Source organism: Symphalangus syndactylus, chromosome 1 (assembly GCF_028878055.3).
Source record: "Symphalangus syndactylus isolate Jambi chromosome 1, NHGRI_mSymSyn1-v2.1_pri, whole genome shotgun sequence".
NCBI classification, from domain to species: domain Eukaryota; kingdom Metazoa; phylum Chordata; class Mammalia; order Primates; family Hylobatidae; genus Symphalangus; species Symphalangus syndactylus.
This window is the reverse complement of record NC_072423.2, coordinates 39373200-39394962: the sequence shown is the minus strand read 5'-3', so window position 1 is coordinate 39394962 and position 21763 is coordinate 39373200. Positions and strand designations below refer to the sequence as shown.

The following is a 21763-nucleotide window of genomic DNA, read 5'->3' as shown; positions in this document are numbered from 1 at the left end:
TGGTGTGCTATACCCATTAACTCGTCATTTACATTAGGTATATCTCCTAATGCTATCCCTCCCCACTCCCCCCACCCCACAACAGGCCCCGGTGTGTGATGTTCCCCTTCCTGTGTCCAAGTGTTCTCATCGTTCAATTCCCACCTATGAGTGAGAACATGCGGTGTTTGGTTTTCTGTCCTTGTGATAGTTTGCTGAGAATGGTGGTTTCCAGCTTCATCCATGTCCCTACAAAGGACATGAACTCATCCTTTTCTATGGATGCATAGTATTCCACGGTGTATATGTGCCACATTTTCTTAATCCAGTCTATCATTGATGGACATCTGGGTTGGTTCCAAGTCTTTGCTATTGTGAATAGTGCCGCAATAAACATATGTGTGCATGTGTCTTTAGAGCAGCATGATTTATAATCCTTTGGGTATATACCCAGTAATGGCATGGCTGGGTCAAATGGTATTTCTAGTTCTAGATCCTTGAGGAATCGCCATACTGTCTTCCACAATGGTTGAACTAGTTTACAGTCCCAACAACAGTGTAAAAGTGTTTCTATTTCTCCACATCCTCTCCAGCATCTGTTGTTTCCTGTCTTTTTAATGATCGCCATTCTAACTGGTGTGAGACGGTATCTCATTGTGGTTTTGATTGCATTTCTCTGATGGCCAGTGATGATGAGCATTTTTTCATGTGTCTGTTGGCTACATAGAAGTCTTCTTTTGAGAAGTGTCTGTTCATATCCTCCGCCCACTTTTTGATGGGGTTTGTTTGTTTTTTTCTTGTAAATTTGTTTGAGTTCTTTGTAGATTCTGGATAGTAGCCTTTTGTCAGATGAGTAGATTGCAAAAATTTTCTCCCATTCTGTAGGTTGCCTGTTCACTCTGATGGTAGTTTCTTTTGCTGTGCAGAAGCTCTTTAGTTTAATTAGATCCCATTTGCCAATTTTGGCTTTTGTTGCCATTGCTTTTGGTGTTTTAGACATGAAGTTCTTGCCCATGCCTATGTCCTGAATGGTATTGCCTAGGTTTTCTTCTAGGGTTTTTATGGTTTTATGATCTGTGTTTTTTCAAACCATGGGTTGTGATCTATTATTAGATTCTAAAACTAATTCGGAGGGCTCTAAGCAGCATCATAATCAAACAAACAATCAAACCAAAAAGAAAATAGAATGCATGTTATACAGCAAGAGTAAGTATTGCTTAACTTCCATAAAGATACACATGTAGATATGTATTAGGTTACTATGTAATGTGTTTCACTTACTATGGATTACAGTCAAAAAAAGGTTTGGGAAATGCCAATTTTGATTCAAAATATCAGTACTATCAAACATTTCAATAATAACAGGGAAATCAGAATAAACATCTCTAAACATCCAGTTTTAAAAATGATTTGTAAGTACACATAAATATCCAATCTTTAAATTTTCCAAATTTCCCCTACCTTTGAAATCAGGCAGTGCCCGATCATCAACTAGCAGCATAGGTCTGACTTGTTTCTGCTCTAGTAAACTTCTGGCTGCAGTCAGAGATGTGAATATTTCATCTTCAGAAATATCAAATTCCAATTTTCTCAACCTTTCCAACAGGTCTTGCTTGCTCTCTTTGGTCGTATTGGTCACAAACCTAACGATTACAGAAGCGCCACGTAACCTGGAGAGGGCCAAATTCAGAAGTCAAAAGGCAGCTTTTACATTCTGGCCCTATAAAATCTCCTAATTTGTTAAAACTGTGCCAAATGTTTTTATGGCCAGCAACATGACAATGCGTAGCCTCTTGCCCCTCCAGAATGGCAGGTTTACAGTTTACATAGCTACTTAGAGATGTCATTGTTCACCAGAGGTAAAAAGATTTTTCTTTCAATCTACGGTAGAAAACTCATCTGTAAAGCAGTAAAAGCTCTGTCCAACAAGAGCACACTGATTAACAGACATCCATTCCCCTATTAAGGAGTCAAGATAAAGTCCAACCGTGCAACATTTTTTTTTTTTTACTTTAAACAACACGTTGTCCACTGCTTCTCCACCTATAAAATGAACATCATGACTCCTAACTAAATTGGTAACTCCCAACTGATGCCTGCCAGATATATAAGTATGTATTTCTTGATTCCCCAAATGAAAGGAAAGCTCCTTGAAAGAAAGTGAGGTTTGTGTCAATCTTTTGCCCTAATACCTGGCACTGTGATATGAGTCACTAGATTTTCTGATTAACACCATACTATGAACATTTTAAGGTTGGAAAATACATACCACATACTAAGTATTGCTGATTTTGAAAACTTCTCTAAATTATTTTAGGATAAAGATCCTTAATATATGTTATTAGTTCTGTTGTGATTAGTCGATTTTTTTTTCAGGACACCCAGAAGCAAACATTCACATTCTGCTTACTTTAACACACTTTTACTGGGTATCTCATTTGTATCCAGACTTCTGTTTAGTATTGTGGCTGGTACATGAGAAATATAAGACAGTCCTTAGCCTTTAAAAGTGTTTAGTTGATGGAAATAATTCAAAAATTTCAAGTTCTTTAGCTAAACTTTATTTGAGCAGTTGTACAATCAATGTTAGATCTTAGGTAAAACAAGAAAGAGCAGCATTATGCCTGTTTGTGTGTGTTTAATTTTGTGATTCCAGGATTCATTTGTGATTTTTTCCAATGGTATTTATTCCACATTGTAGAATCTTGAGTTGTCATTCCCATATTTACATTACCGACTTAGAAAATGACATACACATAGAACAAAAAGACTGGATCAAAAGGCCAAACCTAATAAAGGTTTAGAAAACAATGTTTGGAGGAAATTATAATGCATACATCTTCTAGCTAAACCCAAGGTAGTTCCTATATATGGTTAAGATGGTAAAATGCCATCTTAAGGCCATTCATTTAGCTAATGATCTGCCGTGGTAAAATGGCACTTACAAACATATTTGTCAGCTGAACCTGGAAGATAGCTTGCCTTTTAAGAGCTTCCTGTGCGCCTGGCACAGCTGCATCTTCAATGTGAAGTGTGCCACTGAGATCTACCAAAACAGCTTTTAATGCACGGCGTGCTGCCATCCTTCATTCCCTAGGAGAGAGCAAATGAAATTAAAAATACAGTTTAGGAAACAATGGACAATTAAAAACTGGTAAGTATTCAAAAATATCACTTATATCCAGAAAGATCCTGCTTAGTGTTAAGCTGCTTCCATTTTGGAGAAAACTGGTTTTAAAAATTACAAATCCAAAATTTGATCCATAAAACTTTTACAACACTTAGGTTTGTTTTTTTTTAAAAAAAAAAAAAAAAACACTTGAATTAAAACTACAGGAAGGAAAATGCTTACAGAGGTTATCACTATTTACTTTCAGGTTTTTTAAAAGAACTCTGGTGAACAATTCATTCATTTATTTTATTTTTAAACCTGAGAATAATGTACTCCAAAGAAGGGTGGATGAAAAGACTAAATCATTAACAGAGTCTTCTTCATCTTTGGTTATGTATAATGCAAATATTCTAATCGCCCTTCTTTGCTGCTGTAACCTGAAACAGAATACGTGGCTCTCCCTCGTCCACCACTGCCACCTCCTCCTTTTTGCCACTCCTGGTGCAGACATGGTACCTCCTTTGTGAAGGGGCAGCTGAGGAGACTCTGGCAGTCACCATGGCCAACAAAAAGCCCAAGGAAGAAGTCAAAACTGAGAACAACAATCATATTAACTTGAAGGTGGCAGGGCAGAATGGTTCTGTGGTGCAGTTTAAGATTAAGAGGCATACACCACTTGGTAAAACAATGAAAGACTATTGTGAATGACAGGGATTGTCAATGAGGCAGATGAGATTCCAATTTGATGGGCAATCAATCAATGAAACAGACACACCTGCACATTTGGAAATAGAGGCTGAAGATACAATGGATGTGTTCCAGTAGCAGACAGGAGGTGTTAGCGAAAAGGGATCCTGCTTCTTTACTCCAGAATTCTGTTCTTACAGACCAAGCTTACATTCTCAATCAGAAAATGGCAATTTGATTCCACCACATCCTGATGACTAGTTTTCTCTATTCTTTCCTTTCCTCCTTCCCCATTCCTTTACGGTACACAAAGTAACTGGTATATGTGCACAAGCATATTGCATTTTTTTAACTAGCCAATGGTATGCTCTGATTGACATCAAGTGGAGATGGGATGGGGAAAAATACTGATTCTGTGAAAATACCCTTTCTCCATTAGTGGCATGTTCATTCAGCTATCTTTACATTTCAGTAAGTTATTTTGCTCTGTTTTAGCAACAACAACAACAAAAAAAAAACCCATAAAAATCCCTGCATTATCTTGTTCAATTGGAGAATTATGTTTTTCATTTATCAACGTAAAACCAAAGACAATTTTACAACTTTTTCTGCGCAGCTGTTACATATAGGGCAATCTGTCTTTAAGTAGGGATAAATTACTCAAAAAAAAAAAAAAAAGAATCCTATTTTTCCCTTCAAGTCAAGCATCTTGGTGTTTAAATAAACTTCTTGTTAAAAAAAAAAAAAAAAAAAAAAAGAATAGGGCTGGGCGCAGTGGCTTAGCACTTTTGGGAAGGCCGACGCGGGCGGATCACTTGAGGTCAGGACTTTGAGACCAGCATGGTAAAACCACGTCTCTGCATCTCTACTAAAACTACAAAAATTAGCTGGGCATGGTGGCAGTTGCCTGTAATCCCAGCTACTAGGGAGGCTGAGAATGAGGCAGGAGAATCACTTGAACCCGGGAGGCGGAGGTTGCAGTGAGCCGAGATTACTCCAGCCTGGGTGACAGTGTGAGACTCTGTCTCAAAAAAAAAAAAAAAAAAAAAAAAAAAAAAAAAAAAAGATTCCTTTACAGTGGAAAAACCTGCCAGATACACCTTAAATCAAATGACCAAATTAACACCATTAGTAATGGGACAAACCAACATCATGTTTTTCCTGAGACAGACAACATCACCTGTGCAGGATTCCTACTTAAATGTTCAACCCAAGTTGAAGCATAAGGAAAAAGTCAGGCAATTTGAATTAAAGAAAATTGTACAAAACAATTGGCTGGGTGAGGAACTGTATCAAATTAAAGGAGTCTGAAGAGATATGGCATCTAAATGCAATGCATGAGAGTAATACGAAGCCAATGGAGCAAAGGTTAACAATTAGTGACTTTAGGTGAAGAATATATGGTTTTTACTGCACTATTACAAACTTTCAACATAAAAAGTTTGAGAAAAATAAGTTAATAGGAGATCTCTTATCAAAGTGGGCAAAAGAAGGATGTTTTCATACATAATAACAGTGTGATATATAAACATACAAAGTGTTTTTGTCCACGATTCCTGGCTCATAACTCCCATAGCCTTTGTTGAAGTAAACAGAATCTGACTTTCTCCTGTTGAAGTAAACAGAATCTCTCTGACTTTGTCCTGCCCACCTTTCACCTGCCCAAGGCAGAACTCTCATCTGATTGTGGGTCAAAAGACCCTCATTCCAGAGAGGTTCTGTCTCATACCCTGGAGGAAGGAATGCTGCAGAGAGGTCAAGAACAATCTAAACAGGCCTTATTGGGTTTAGATCATACCCTTTACATTCAATCACATTTTGACACAGTTGCGCATACTTCAATCATACCTATCCAATGAAGTCTCCATTGATAGGGTTCCACGGGGGCTTTTGGGGAGCTGATCACATGGAGACTGACAGGAGGGTGAACAAGAATGCACCCACGTGCTGTGAGGGAGGCACACCCCAACTCCATGGGGACAGAAGCTCTCACTGGGGACCCTTCCAGACCTTGCCCTATGTATCTCTTCGTTTGGCTGTTAATTTGTATCCTTTAAAAAAATCCTTTGTTGGCCGGGCACGGTGGCTCATGCCTGTAATCCCAGCACTTTGGGAGGCCGAGGTGGGTGGATCACGAGGTCAGGAGATCGAGACCATCCTGGATAACATGGTGAAACCCTGTCTCTACTAAAAAATACAAAAAAAAAAAAAATTAGCCGGGCGTGGTGGCGGCGCCTGTAGTCCCAGCTACTCGGGAGGCTGAGGCAGGAGAATGGCGTGAACCTGGGAGGCGAAGCTTGCAGTGAGCTGAGATCGCCCCACTGCACTCCAGCCTGGGTGACAGAGCGAGACTCCGTCTCAAAAAAAAAAAAAAAAATCCTTTGTAGTACATTGGTAAATGTAAGTTAAGTGTTTCCCTGAATTTGGTGAGCTGTGCTAGTAAACTAATCAAACCCAAAGTGGGACGTGTGAAAACCTCAACCTGAAGCCAGTCAGTAAGAAGTTCCACAGGCCAGGACTCGTGACTGATGTCTGAAAATGGAGGAGGCAGTCTTGGAGACTAAGCCCTCAATCTGTGGGATCTGACACTATCTCCAGGTAGACAGTGTTGGAACTGGAGGACAACCAACTGGTATCTGCTGCAGAACTGATTGCTTGCTTGCTGATGGGGAAAAATCTCCAGACATTTTGGGGTCACAGAAGTCTTCTGTATTGACTATTGTTGTGTTGGTGTGACAGCAGAGGAAAAACAGTTTGAATGTTTTCTTCAAGAATGGTAACAGCTATACAAAATGAAATTCCATGTATCTACCTCATCCCCAACTTAAGAACAGAACTAATGGCAATATTGCTGAAGCCTCCTGTAAGAACCTGGTCAGTTAAATTTCCTGGAAGTAACTAGTACAATTAATTTGTGATAATAATTTTCTTTCTTTTCTTCATATTTTTTACCAACTGCCTAGTTTAACCATTTTAGAATGTTATAAAAATGAAATCACAATGTACCCATTCTTTCACAATTTTCGTGATTTATTTTGCTCAACATTGTATTTCTGAGATTCAGTCACGTTGGTGCCTTTTATATTCTACCAAAAGCAAAACCAAGATCCACTTTTGGGATTCTGACTAGAACTGCATTTAATCTACAGAGCAGTATCAGGACAACTAAGATCATTATTATATTGCCGTCCTACCCATCAACATACTGTATCTCTCCTTTCACGTTTTTTTAGTTTTATAAATATCTACATAAATGGCTTGCATATATTTGTAGACACAACTCTATCATTGCTATATTATTTTAAATTACCTTTTCTAACAGTTTGGTGTTGGTGTATTAAAATACATTTTTTGTTGTTATTGTTGTTTTTGTCTTATATTCTTTAACCATTCCAAACTCTTTTTTTTTTGAGACAGGGCCTTGTTCTGTCACCCAGACTGGAGTGCAGTTGCATGATCACAGCTCACTGCAGCCTCGACTGCCCATGCTCAAGCAATCCTCTCACATCGGCCTCCCAAGTAGCTGTTTCCACAGGCGTGCACCACCACGCCTGGCTAATTTATTTTTTCTGTAAAGATGGGGTCTTCCTATGTCTCTCAGGCTGGTCTCCAACTCCTAAGCTCAAGTGATCCTCCCACCTTGGCCTTCCAAAGTGCTGAGATTACAGGTGTGAACCACCACACCTGGCCCCAAACTTTCTTAATTCTAAAATAAGAAAAAAAAAAAAACAAAATTGTCACTTGTAGTTGGTAATTATTATCTACATAGAAAATTATTGTCTACATAGAGAATTTTCTATGTAGACAGTAATTACCAACCACAAGTGATAATTTTTTCTATTTTTCTTATTTTCTGTTTTATTATTCTAGTTAGGAACTCTATAATTGAATAGAAGTAGTGATAGCATGCATCCTTATTCTGTTCTTGATTTTGAAAGGAATGCTTTTAGTATTTAAACATTAAGTAAGCTTGCTGTAGAACTCTGCTGATATTTTAGCCATTTAAGAAAGTTCCTTCTATTCCCAGTTTGCTAAAAATTTTTGTCATAAATGGCTATTGGATTTTACCTACTACTTTTTCTGTACCCAATGAGATGATCACATTTTTTCCCCTTAAGCTGTCAATGGGGTCAATTAATGTTAAGTCAATCTTGCACAAATCTAATGTAGTCCTAATATATTATCTTTTTTTACTTACTGCTAGATTCAAATACTAAAAGATTAGAAACAACCTAAATGACCATCAACAGAAGGCGAGTTTAATAAATTATGATATTTGCCAGGTTTTTCCACATTCAGTATTTTTCCCTTACACATTTTATTCTTTGGGACTGAGTCATTAAAGAGGGTAGGGAAGAACTAAACTCTACCTTCTAAAAATAGGAGTATCTTCATATATTATTTCAAATTCTTCTGTGAGAAAGACTTGTTCTCCATTGATTTACTCAGTCACTTATTTGTGTCATCAGTATGGGCTCACAGATATTTATTTATTCTATTCTTTGTGCCATAAGCTAATACTATGTCATTTAGTTTGTTGCTGAAATTGTTTTAGCTTTGGCCATTGAGAGCTCTCTCAGGTTGGCTCCTGTACCTCCATCCTTTTGTTTTTTGAGCACTTCTTTGCTTTTGGAACTAAATGATGCTCCAGACTCATCTTGTCGTTTCCTGTAAGCTGATAATTGATTACATTTTGATATGGTTTGGCTGTGTTCCCACTAGAATCTAATCTTGAATTGTAGCTCCCATAATCCCCACGTGTCGTGGGAGGGACCCAGTGGAAGGTAATTGAATCATGGGGATGGGTTCTCCCATGGTGTTCTCGTGATAGTGAATACATCTCCCAAGATCTGATGGTTTAATAAAGAGCAGTTCCCCACACACGCTCTCTTGCCTCCCACCATGTAAGACATGCCTTTGTTACTCCTTCGCCTTATGCCATGATTGTGAGGCTTCCCCAGCAATGTGGAATTGTGAGTCCATTAAACATCTTTCCCGTATAAATTACGCAGTCTTGGGTATGTCCTTATAGCAGCGTGAGAATGAACTAGTACAGATTTTTAGATGATTGGGAAAGAAATCAAAAGAATAATATTTTGTGATACATTAAAATAATATGAAATAAAAGTTTTAGTTCCATAAATAAATGTTTTTCATTTCATAAAAAAAAAAAACTTTGTAGAAAAAAATTTTCTTTCCTGTTACCTAGATATCTACCTAACATTCTCAATTTTACTTTTTGGCCTGCAAAACCTTACTATCTGGCCCTTTACAGAAAAAGTTTATTGACCCTGTGCTAGGGGAGGAGATTCCTACTGGAGAAGAGTGGCAAAAAAACCCAAAAAACCCTAAAACCAGCAAGCTAAACGCCCTTAATTCCACTTACAGAGACATACACATAACATTATGCCCTATATGGTCACAGAATGTGAGTATATACGTTCTCATAAAGAAAAAACTTGTATATACTTCTATTTAGAAGTGTGAGGGCAAAAGTGGGCTTTGAGGAGAAAGAAAAATAATGAGGAAAATACATGTGATTATATAAGAATAAGAGAACAGACCATAAATATTTAAGTAATGAACAAAAAGAACATTACAGCTACACAGGATCTTCGATTATCCGCTCTTGAACCACCCCTCACCTCTCTTTCTACACACACTGTTTTTACACCTTAGTTGGGAAAACCAAGGCCCAGATAATGTCTATATAGATATTACCTTCTCTTGAGAATGATGGTGCTCAGATGAAGAAATTACTAACAAAGATTTATTACTAAATTTGCCTTCTAACTTTTTCTAAAGGTTCAATGCGCCTGACAAACTACTCTTAAATGAAACAGAATTTACCTCCCTACACAGAATATACCAGACATACCACACAAATATTAAATAGATCTTTGGCACATTATTTATAATATACCTATTATATTAATGCAAAGAATGTTATTAATAATGTATAAAATTAGATATACAACAGGAATAAAAATTTAATGAAAAAAATTTGAAAGCATGTGTCCAAGAAGCTATTTTTCTCTTTTAAAAGAAGATTGTTGGCCAGGTACAATAGCTCGCACCTGTACTCCCAGCACTTTGGGTGGCTGAGGTAGGAGGATTGCTTGAATCCAGGAGTTCGAGACCGGCCTGGGCCATAAAGCGAGACCCCCCATCTCTATAAAAAATAAATTAAAAAGTAGCAAAGCATGGTGGCATGTGCCTGCAGTCCCAGCTACTGGGATTGTGTAAGCCCAGGAGTATGGGGCTGCAGTGAGCTATAACCATGCAGTCAGGGCAACACACACACATATATATATATATATTTGTATTCTACTAATATTTCCTCATCACAATAAAGACACAACTACTCATGATGCTTAAGAAATAATGCAGTGTTCCAGTAAAGTTATTTTTCCAGTTAACTGAAGGTAACTAGAAATGATAAGAAATGTTTATTTCAAATAACTATTACTCAAAACATCTTGGGATTTTTCTCTTTAGGAATTACCATCAATGTTAGCATATGACCTACACATGAAAATCAGCCTCATTAACCAATGGCTCCATTTTATTTTTAACTCCAAGTGGCATTACTCTCCTTGACTACCCATCTCATTCAGCAGGCTTTATTCTGACACTTTCAAAATTATATCCATCTTTAAAGCATACAAATTGTAACCAATAAAAATATCCCAAAGAACATGTACTAACTCAGAAAGCAATTCCAAAATAGGAGTCCAAAAAGATCTTGAGCAATGTAGAAGCTTATCGTTTCCTACCCTGACTACTTTGAAAGAGTAAACATTATTGATGAGTAAACTCTGGTATGCTTATTTTTAAAAATCGCTTTAAACTTGGGCTTCCATAATATAGCAGGCTAAGAATCAAATTAACTCTCCAAATAAAACCTAACAATACTAGATCAAAAAATTATACACATGTGCGTGTGCACGTCTGCACGCGCACGTGTGTGTAAGCCACAAGGTGCAACGAAAAAAGGAATTGTTAGATCTGAATAAGAGCAAGAAACTCAGGAGATGAGCAGAACACTGTGGCCTGTTTTGGCTCCAAAGTTATCTGTCACACTACGTGACCTTAAGTTATCTTTTTTCCCCATGGGCCTCTTCAGGGAATAAAAGATAAACTCAGAGCCCATCTGAAGAGATAGATCCTCTGACCTAAAAACCAAGACCTCACTGTAAGGGTGAGCCAGAAATAAACCTATCCCAGGCACTCCCTCTCTACCTTGTCTCAGTTGACTACAAGAAAATCAACTGCTTTGAAACGTGGCCCAAAGGGGTGGTAGGTAGAAAGTGCTGCAGAGAATTTGGAACCATAAACCAGCACTGGGCCCAATTTGCAGACCAAATTCACATTACCTAAGATAAGCCTCAGAAAAACTTCAAGATTTTAATTAGTGTGACCTTGACTAGCAGGTGCCTGGCTACAGCAAATATAAACCCTCCCTCAAAATACTAGTTTTCAGCCCAAACAGCAAAGAAATCCCATAAATAAAATCAAATAGCCAAGCGTGGTAGCATGGGCCTGTAGTTCTCGCTACTTGGGAGGCTAAGGTGGGAGGACTGCTTGGGCTCAGGAGTTCAAGGCCGCAGAGAGCTATGATAGCACCACTGCATTCCAGCTTGGGCAACAGAGCAAGACCCTGTCTCAAAAAAAAAAAAAAGAGAGAAAGAAAGAAAGAAAAGAAAAGAAAGAAAAAAAAGGAAAAAGAAAACACAAATCAAATTACAAGAATGATGAGCAAGTAACCTAAGGAAACAAGCCATGGTAAGGGAGAACCTACACAAACAACAGACTGCATAAGCAGCCCTATAAGGGCTTCTTATTCTTCTAATGTAAGTATCATAATGCCTACATGTTTAAAGAACAAAAGGCAAGATCAAAAATATGAGGAGAAAACACATGAAAGACTATCAATGTGCAGATTCAGAAGGCCCAATGAATTCTAAGCAAGATAAATGAAAATAAATCCACATCTAAACCCTCGCTATACGCCAATGGCAAAGAGAAGATCTTGAAAGCAGCCAAGGGAAAAGACAAATCGCTTTCAAAGGAGCAACAGTTAGACTCAGATTCAATGCAACTCCAATCAATATCCCAAAAAGTGTCTTGTGAATTTGATAAGCTGATGCTAAAATGTTTACACCAGTACAAATGGCCAAGTATAGCCAAGACACTTTGGCCAGGACCAAAGAAGAAAAAGAAAGTAGGTGTTGCTTTACCTAATATCCGGACTTACTTAATGAGGTCTTGTAATTAATTAAAATGGTGTCGTATTAGTACATATGGAGACAAACTGATCAATGGAACAGAAAATACAGAAAAAGATCCCAATAAGTGTAGAAAATTCATATATGATAGAAGTAGTGTTTCAGATTAGTAAAGAAAAAATAAAATGATCAATAATATGGTGTTGGAACCATGGAATATCCACGAGAAAAAATGAAATTGGACTCCCACATCACACCATACACAACAATTTTTTTTTCCAAGGAGATTAAACAACCACATGCTTAAGGCAAAACTGTAAAACTTTTAGATAGGAGAGTATCTTCATGACTTGAGAACAGAAAAGGCTTTCTAAAATGAGACATAAAAAGCACAAACCACTGAAAATACAGATAAATTCAACTATATTTCAAAACCACCACAAAGAGAGTGAAAATACAGAAAAAGAACTTATTTTTCTAACACATGTAGGAAAAGACGAGATTCCAGGAAGTATAAAGTATAAATATTAAGAAAAAGATGAACAACCCAATAGAAAAAGTGCATAAGATCTTAACGTATCCTTTACAAAAGAGCATATCTGGCTGGGCACAGTGGCTCACGCCTGTAATCCCGCACTTTGGGAAGCCAAGGTGGGTGGATGACCCTAGGTCAGGCATTCAAAACCAGCCTAGCCAACATGGTGAAACCCTGTCTCTACAAATACCAAAATTAGCTGGGCTTGGTGGCAGGCACCTGTAATCCCAGCTACTCGGGAGGCTGAGGAGGGAGAATTGCTTAAACCTGGGAGGCAGAGGTTGCAGTGAGGCCGAGATCACACCATTGCACTTCAGCCTGGGCGACAGAGCGAGAATGGGTCTCAAAAAAAAAAAAAAAAAAAAAAAAAGAGCAAATCTGAACAGCAAATAAATGAAGATACTCAAAGCTCATTGGTAATCAGGAAAATGCAAATTTCAAGCACAGTGAGATCAATACACCAACCTACAGATGGGCAAAATTTAAGTCTGCAAACACCAAAGGCTGTCAACAGCAATTCCCACATGCTGCTAGTGAAAGAATATACTTGTATAAGCATTTTGGAATCAGTCTGGCATCACCATACCCTACAATCTGGCAGTTCCACTTCCAAGTATACCTTTGAGAGATTCTTTCACAGTGTACCATGATACATAAACAAACATGTCTATAGCAGCACCATTTGTAACAGCCAGAAAATGGAAACAATACAAATGTGGATAAGTAAGTTGCGGTATATTTATACACAGAAAAAAACGGCAGTAGAAAGAACTTAGATTCATACACTCACCTTACACAACTCTCAGAAATCTACTAGAGGGTGAAAAAAGCAAGTCAAAAAAGAATATATACAGTATGGTTTCATATTATAGTACTCAAAAATACAGATGCTTACATAGGTGATAAAACTGTAAAGAGAAGCAAGGGAATGATTACCACAAGAGTGGGGATATTGATTACCCTCCAGAGGACAGGAAGCAGATGCAAACCAAGAGGAGCACAAAGGGAGCCTCTAAGGTCTGGCAATACTCTACTTCTTAACCTAGACAATGAGAATATGGGTGCTTTTAATTATACTATAATCATTTTAAACATATATGTTTTACATACTCTTGTATAGATGATATATTACACAATAAAAAATGAGTCTTCTTATATTTTAGTCAGTTATTTCTCATACATTTAATAGTTATAAAAAACTAAATTAGTCCAGTAGTCCAGACAATTACTATACACTCAGCATAAAAGCTTCCACCTCCAAGGCATTTTGAATTTTAAGTAAATCCCCGATTCTGTTTGTCTTTCATAATGTATCTGATGAAAGAGGGAAAAAGAAGACTGCAGAGGTTAAAAAATATATTAAGAGCTGTGGTTAATCAAGTTTCAACTGCAAAATCCTACCTTCTGTAATAGTCCACATGTTATTCTATTTCTGATCTTTATTGTGACCTTGAATTGAAGGATTATATAAGCAATAGCATCAACTATTACCTCCCTGAGACAGAAAACAGCTTGTTCATCAAAAGACTAGACCGTTCCTAGGGATTCTATTTGGATGTGTAACAGTTAAAAAATTCTTTGAAGTACTCTAACTGCACCACAAAAGGATGGACAAAAAAAAAAAAGGCATTTTCTTTTCATATATACAGAGGAACCTAAAATTGCTTCTCTCAAAATCCAACTTTTATGGGAGATATCTAATATTCAAGAAAAAATGTTACCTCTGAAGGTGATTAAAGAACAAAATATGAACAAGACTAGAAAAGCAATGAAAGTAAGAACTGTACTATTTACTTGGAGCCAGGGAACTGTCATAATACATATTTATCATTTTAATCCTTGTTGAAGCATCCACACAGGCTTAATGTTACCAAAACATTTTAAAAGCCTATATTCTTTGCTTTCATCAGTTCCATAGAACATACCTTTTAAAGTCTAAAATGCTCTTCTGGAGCACCACATATTTGAGAGTGACTGACTAAGGCCTAGAATAAAATTGAGGTGCCCCACTCACACCTCAAAATATACTTACTTCTTCAGTTAGTCCCACTAACTTGATCACTTGATCACTATGACCTCTCTTCTTGTCCAAAACTTTGGTTTTTTTTTTTTTTTTTGGAGACAAGGTCTGACTCTATCTCCTAGGCTGGAGTGCAGTGGCACTATCTCTCAGCTCACTGCAACCTCTGCCTCCCCGGCTCAAGCCATCCTCCCACCTCCGCCTAGCAAGTAGCTGGAACCACAGGTGTGCACCACCACGCCCAGCTAATTTTTGTACTTTTAGTAGAGACGGGGTTTCACCACGTTGCCCAGGATGTTCTCGAGCTGGTCAGTTCAAGCGATCCATCCGCCTTGGGCTCCCAAAGTGCTGGGATTACAGGCATGAGCCACCAAGCCTTGTCTGAACCTGTATAACACTCGTTACCTGAACTACAAGCTGGTATTTGATAAAATGTAATTGTAAAATACTAATATAACCCTCAAAATAACTATAAAGGTTTCAAAGGTAGTGCCTGATTTTGTTTATCTTGAATCCGTACCCACCATCTCCCATAATCGGAAAAAATTACATGGGACACCCCTTAGAAGAGCCATAAACCACTGACAGTGGTACATATTCAAAGCAAAGAAGAAAAGCAAATTCTCTCATCCCAAGAGAACTTCCAGATACTTCAGAGGACATCTGGGCTTGAATATCACTGGGGCATCTCAATCCAAGCCCTTTCACCCTTAAAGGTGCGCTTTCCCAGCCATCCTTATGAGTAGTTGGCAGCACCATCAATCCAGACACCAAATTATGTCAGTTCTACTTCCTTTACAGTCTTATATCCACTTACTTCTCCTCATCGTTTTTGAAACTATCTTTTTGAAGTTGGAAATCAACTCTCATCTAGACTATTTCAACAACTTAATTGTCCTCTCTGCTTTGCATCTTCTATTACTAGCCCTAAATTATTCCCTACAAAGCAACAATGCAGTGGTTAAGGACAAGAACAAAGGAGTTGTATAAATTTATAGCCTGGGTATACATCTCCACTCACTAGCTGGGTGAAACTGGGCAACCTTCTTAACCTTTTTGCCTCAGTTTCTTCATTGCTAATGTAGAAATAATGACACAACTCTAATGGTTGATAAGAGGATTAAAGAAAGTAATACCTATAAAGAATTGTGAATTGTGTTCCACTCAGAGAAAGGTTGGGTTATGTATGTGGAGGGCTGGGAGAGAGAAGCAAGGAGGGAACATGATGGATATATCAAGGGCTACAAAAATCACAGGATATATATGATGCAAAGTTCTAAAGCATTAGTATAACTTGAGGATTTGAGAAAACACATCTAAATATATATTATGGTATATTATTCAAAACTTGCATACTTAAAACAAGAGATTTTCATGCAAATTTTCCCCTGGGAGATTGGGGCTCTACAGAACATGCCTCCTAAAACCCCTGGGAAGTACAAAGTTTTTTTCCTTCCCTATATGGTTCCAGAGTTCTCTGGAACCACTGTAGGCATTCAATAAATGACGGTATTATTCAGCCACTCCCCAGTTAAAATTCTTCCAGTGACTCCGCGCTGACCTCTGGATAAAGTCTGAACAATGAACACTGGTGGACAGAGTCCTGGTTTACCCTCTCCAACTCATTTGTCTCTACTAGCACCCAAGTTCCATGGTACTGCAGGCGGCCAAGAGCTCTACACTTTGCCTCCCTCGTTTCGGGACTTTTGTCTGCAACTACTCGGGCCCCTCTACACCCTCGTCTCCTGGCCAATCCCTTTAGCCCTCAGTCTCAGATAACCATCACTTCCTCTGGCGTGCCTCCTCTGGGTCCAACTCCTTTTCTCCCAGAGTTAGGCTGGGAGCCACCTCTGTTCCTACTACATTTACCACTGTCCTGGTTACCAGCCCGCGCCTCTCCTACTAAACTGTTAAGTTCTGTGCATAAGGGACTGTGTTGCCTTTCCCACTGTGTTATTTAGGCGTTCAATAAACATCGTGAATTAACTCATGAATCCCGGTGTCCACAGCTGGAAGGCCCCAACAACAAACTCTTTCAGCACCAACTCAACTTCCATCCCCCCATCTCTTGGCTGGGAAGGGGCCTCAAGACTGGTCACTGCACTCGGTTCTACACCAAGTACCAGGGCCTTAAAAACGCCAAACTGACCAGCAGGGACGCCAGCTCCAAAATACAGCCCAAGAGCACACTTCGAGGAATGACTGACACACTAGCTTCACGACCCGCCCCGCAGAGACCCACAGCGCGCCTCGAGCCCAGCTGTGCGCACGCGCGGGGCCACGGCAAAGGGGGCGGTTCCAACGCGGAAGACAGGGAATGCGCACAGAGCAAGAGCGCAGGCGGCCCGGCCCGAGAGGAGGGGCGGCCTGGGGGCGCCACTGGTAATTCCCGAACCCTGTCACAAAATCTGCAGCCTCTCGGCCCCGGTTGCGCTTCTTCCTCTTCCGTCCTACAGCGGCTCCTCACCCACACTCCGTACGCCGTCCTCAGGAAAGGCCCCCGCTAATGGCAAAGCCAGCAAGCCGCACTGGCCGCAGGGTCCTCAGCCGGGATAGACAGCCCCGCAGCTGCCCGACGGACGCCGGAAATTGGGCCCTGGCCGCGCCGGAAGCCCCGCCTTTCCCGGCTCAGCCCCACCACTTCGCCCGGGATTTCCGCCGAGCGGGTACACCGACCGCGTCGTGTAGTCCTCAGTCTGCACCGCCACTGACGGAAAGCTAGACCCTTCTGGAGACCCGCTTTCCCAAGGGCGCGGCCTCCTGGGCTGGGATGCACGAGGAAAAATAATCCCCTGCCTTTCTTCGGTAGCTGTTTTCCAGTCCACAGCACTACTGCTGAACCGAGCGTTTCTGAGTAGCGTTCTTTGCCTTCACCCTCCCCTCCTCTACCACTTGTCCACTCTCGAGGTTTAACTAAGAAGTCATACTTTACTAGACAACCCAATCTCAGAAGTCATTTCCCCCTTAGCTACCTGAATAGCACCTGGCACCTCTTGCTTTCTCCATTAACTACTCCCTCGGGCAGCGACGTCCCTCCTTTCCCGCTTCTCTCCCGATTAGAGCCACTACGGGCTGTGCCTTCCTCTTCCACGGGAGCTCTATCTTGGTACACCCAGAACCACCTCCCTGCCTAACCCGCTGCCACTCTCGTGGGGGTCTCTACTTGTCTCCTCTTGATCCAAGTAAGTTATGTGGACCTGAATAATAGAGTACAGAAAGGTCACTCTTATGCACTCACTATGAAAATGACTGAACAACTTTCTGGAGCCGTCTTGACATAATAGGATACTCACTCGGGTTACACCTTATACAGGGGTTATACCCCTTGATAAAACCACTGCTCTGTCCTTGACTGGGGACCCATATATGCCACCCGTATGCCACAATCTAACACACGCACTACCCAAGGCTGCAGTCAGCCCTGTTAGGAGCTGTGACCCATTCTGTCCTTTGGCCTAGGAGCCATCTGCTTTTCCTCCCCACTGGATCTGAAGTTTTTTTGTTTTACTCATATTTGCTAAGTTTAAGTTTTCTGTGTGAGGGTCTAATTGGTTGAAGGAAAAAGGATTTGGTCCTAGTTTCCCCTTATGAGCCAGCTGTCTTTGACCAGATTAAGACATCACCAAAGGTTTTTAAGTGGGTAATATAAGAAATGTATTTTTCTAGCTTTTTTTTTTTTTTGAGGAAGACGCGGTCGTAGGTGCTGCGGATTTCTGGCCCGCACGCTCCTGCTCCTGACTCACCGCTGTTCGCTCTCGCCGAGGAACAAGTCGGTCAGGAAGCCGCGCAGCAGCCATGGCATTTAAGGATACCGGAAAAACACCCGTGGAACCGGAGGTGGCAATTCACCGAATTCGAATCACCCTAACAAGCCGCAACGTAAAATCCCTGGAAAAGGTGTCTGCTGACCTGATCAGAGGCGCAAAAGAAAAGAGTCTCAAAGTGAAAGGACCAGTTCGAATGCCTACCAAGACTTTTGAGAATCACTACAAGAAAAACTCCTTGTGGTGAAGGTTCTAAGATGTGGGATCGCTTCCAGATGAGAATTCACAAGCGACTGATTGACTTGCACAATCCTTCTGAGATTGTTAAACAGATTACTTCCATCAGTATTGAGCCAGGAGTTGAGGTGGAAGTCACCATTGCAGATGCTTAAGTCAACTATTTTAATAAATTGATTACCAGTTGTTAAAAAAAAATGTATTTTTCTAAATGCTTCCTCTGCCTGCAGTATGAATAGATAGGAGAGATGCCAGAATGGGTGAGACCAGATAAGAGACCCACTGCAGGGGTGCAAGAAAGATACTTTAACTAGAATGTTTGGAAACAAAGCAAAGAGGATAAATTCTTAGGAGGCAAAACAGAAACTGGTGACAGATTAGATTGGGGTTAGGGAGAAGGCATCAATTATCAGACTCCAAGACTGGGCAATTGGGTAGTGTAACTGATTTTTTTTTTTTGGAGGCAGGGCCTCACTCTGTCACCCAGGATGGAGTGCAGTGGCACAATCATGGCTCACTGCAGCCACGACTTCCAGGTTCAAGGGATCCTCCTGCCTCAGCCTCCCCAGACAGCTGGGACCACAGGTGCACACCACCACAACTGGCTAATTTTGATTTTTGTAGACAGGGTGGGGTCCCACGATGTTGCCCAGGCTGGTCTCAAACTCCTAGGTTAAAGCAGTTCTTCCACCTCAGCCTCCCAAAGTGCTGGGATTACAGACGCGGGCGGGCACCAATGCCTGGCCTCATTCACATTATGTGGAATCATGGGATAGGACTAATGGCTTTCTCCTCTCCAAATGGATCTACTTGATGAAAGGCAAGATAAGAAATTCAGCCCCTCCAAAGGGAGGGGCTGGATTCAGAAAAAAAAAGGGAGCGGGCAAAAAACCCAAAGGAGTGAAGACATAAAGCAGTATCTGAACTGGAACAAAAACAGTAGTAAAAACTTATCTCGATCATTGATACCCTTGGACATAGCCCACTGTGTCCCAGGTCCTTGCATCGAATGTTTTCACAATATTTGACTTCTAATGAAAAATCAGGGGCCAAGAGAAATCTTAGCAAAGAATAATTCCATTATGATTGGTATCAAAATGTCATTTTTGTTGTTTTGAGACGGAGTTTCACTGTGTAGCCCAGGCTGGAGTGCAGTGGCACAATCTCAGCTCACTGCAACCTCTGCCTCCTGGGTTCAAGCGATTCTCATGCCTCAGCCTCCTGAGTAGCTGGAATCACAGGCATGTGTCACCACACCCAGCTAACTTTTGTTCTTTATTAATAGAGACAGGGTTTCGCCATGTTGGCCAGGCTGGTCTCAAACTCCTGACCTGAAGTGATCTGCCCACCTTGGCCTCCCAAAGTGCTGGGATTACATGCGTGAGCCACCATGCTCAGCCTCAAAATGTTATATTGGTAATAACTTAGAAACTAATAAATCAATGAGAGTGATTTGCTTCATAAGAAACATTTTACTTCAGAAGAACATCTCTTTGGTTGAAGCACATCTAAAAAAATGATTAATAATCTGGAAAAGATATATATATAAAGATATATAGATATATATAGATGTATCTATATATATATAAAATCTGGACCAGACTTCTGTTCTGAAGGTTATTGGCCAATTTTACAGATAGGACAACCAAAAACTACTGAGGTCTTAGAAAGTTTATTTGCTTTCAGTCACATGGTAAAAGGTTTGCTTATTAGAAATATCTTGCCTCCTAGTCTTTTGTACTAGTCAAATATCTTGCTTTCTCATCATTTCACCAGTAATACACATCTAACACATATAGAACACAGATTGCCTACTCTTATTGTATCTAAAGCAAGGATTTTGGTGGGGAGAGGAAGGTGGGGGAACTCATCTAGCTTTTTATTTCAATAGCTTTAGGGGTACAAGTGGTTTCTGGTTACATGGATGAATTGTATAGTGGTATAAAGTCTGAAATTTTAGTGCACCCATCACTGGACTACTGTACATTGTACTCAATATGTAGCTTCTGTTTCCCTCACCCCCTCCCACCCTCCCTAAAGCAGAGATCTTATTTTTTTATATTTTTACTTTTTTAACTTTTAGATTTAGGGGTACAAGTTTGTTAAATAGGTCAACTTGTGTCACAGGGGTTTGGCACAGATTATTTCGTTTTCCAGGTACTAAGCCTAGTACCCAATAGTTTTTTTCTGGCACTCTTTCCCACCCTCCACCCTCAAATAGCCCCCAGTGTCTGTTGTCCCCCTCCTTATGTCCATGAGGTCTTATCATTTAGCTCCCACTTATAAGTAAGAACATGCGGTATTTGATTTTCTGTTCCTACATTAGTTTGTTAAGGATGATGGCTTCCAGCTCCATCCATGTTCCCACAGAAGATATTATATAATTCTTTTTTATGGCTAAAGCAAGGATTTTTATAAGATACTTTTTAGCTATATTTTTGAAAATTTAGGGTTTTATGGAAATGCCTTGGGAAGCTTGACAAGAGTGCAGTGGAGGCTGAATAGTGAGCCTTTGAATCCCAGCCCTACTTCAACTAAAAACAAATAAATGGACCTACTCTCATCTGTTTTAGATACTGGAATGTTACAGTTCTGTGTCGGAATTCCTTTGAAAATCTGGTTCTGCTGTTAACTATAAAAGTTTGAAAACCACTGTACTTGATTAGCAATGAATTTGGTTAGTATCTACAGACTAGAGCCAAGAACCTTTGCACAGTTCAGAGGCATGCAAACACAGGGCCAGAATACATAAGGACTACAAACATCATCGGTATTTGGAGTCCAGAATGATCACAAATTGTTAATTCTGATAATAGATAAAGGGGAGGATGTGGGCAGGCCAACAGGCACTTAAGTTATTGTCTACTAAAATAACACACTCTGTTTACTGAATCACAACTGCTCTGGAGAAACCAGGGCTGACCAGTGAAAGCTTACAGACCCCTCTTCAGCCACAAACTGGTATTATGAAGTGGCCTCCAGATATGACATATATTGATGTTCAGTTCAGTGCTTCACTTCCCTCAGAACTACTTGGCTACAGAATACTTTGATACTGGCCCTTCTGTGACTGCTCCCTGATGGAATATTTGGACAAAATCCCAACACTGAATTAAGATGAAGGTATGCTGTAATGTCTTATATGAAAAATAACATCAGATCAAGGTCTCTCTTTTCTTTTTAAAAAATTTTGTACTGCTC

General features: G+C 40.0%; 1 protein-coding gene and 2 pseudogenes across 6 annotated transcripts in view; 2 read left to right on the top strand and 1 right to left on the bottom strand.

Moving 5' to 3' along the window:
• The window catches only part of HDHD2 (haloacid dehalogenase like hydrolase domain containing 2), a 47447-nt gene extending 30277 nt beyond the window's left edge, over window positions 1-17170 (bottom strand). For 2 of the 6 annotated variants that reach the window (XM_055233307.2, XM_063640015.1), the window contains exons 1-3: window positions 17029-17170; window positions 2962-3072; window positions 1441-1649 (exon numbers count right to left, since the gene is read on the bottom strand). In XM_055233307.2, the coding sequence (XP_055089282.1) occupies window positions 1441-1649; window positions 2962-3062 (310 nt within the window). In that variant the 5' untranslated portion in view covers window positions 3063-3072; window positions 17029-17170. Of the gene's footprint in view, window positions 1-1440; window positions 1650-2924; window positions 3073-3866; window positions 3962-17028 lie in introns of those variants that run through there. The other 4 variants (XM_055233316.2, XM_063640014.1, XM_063640012.1 and 1 more) reach the window with 4 other exon arrangements.
• LOC134736530 (small ubiquitin-related modifier 2-like) lies at window positions 3650-4039 on the top strand (annotated as a pseudogene).
• Window positions 17171-18247: 1077 nt separating the features above from the next.
• Window positions 18248-18783, top strand: LOC129457814 (small ribosomal subunit protein uS10-like; annotated as a pseudogene).
• The last annotated feature ends 2980 nt before the right edge of the window (window positions 18784-21763 follow it).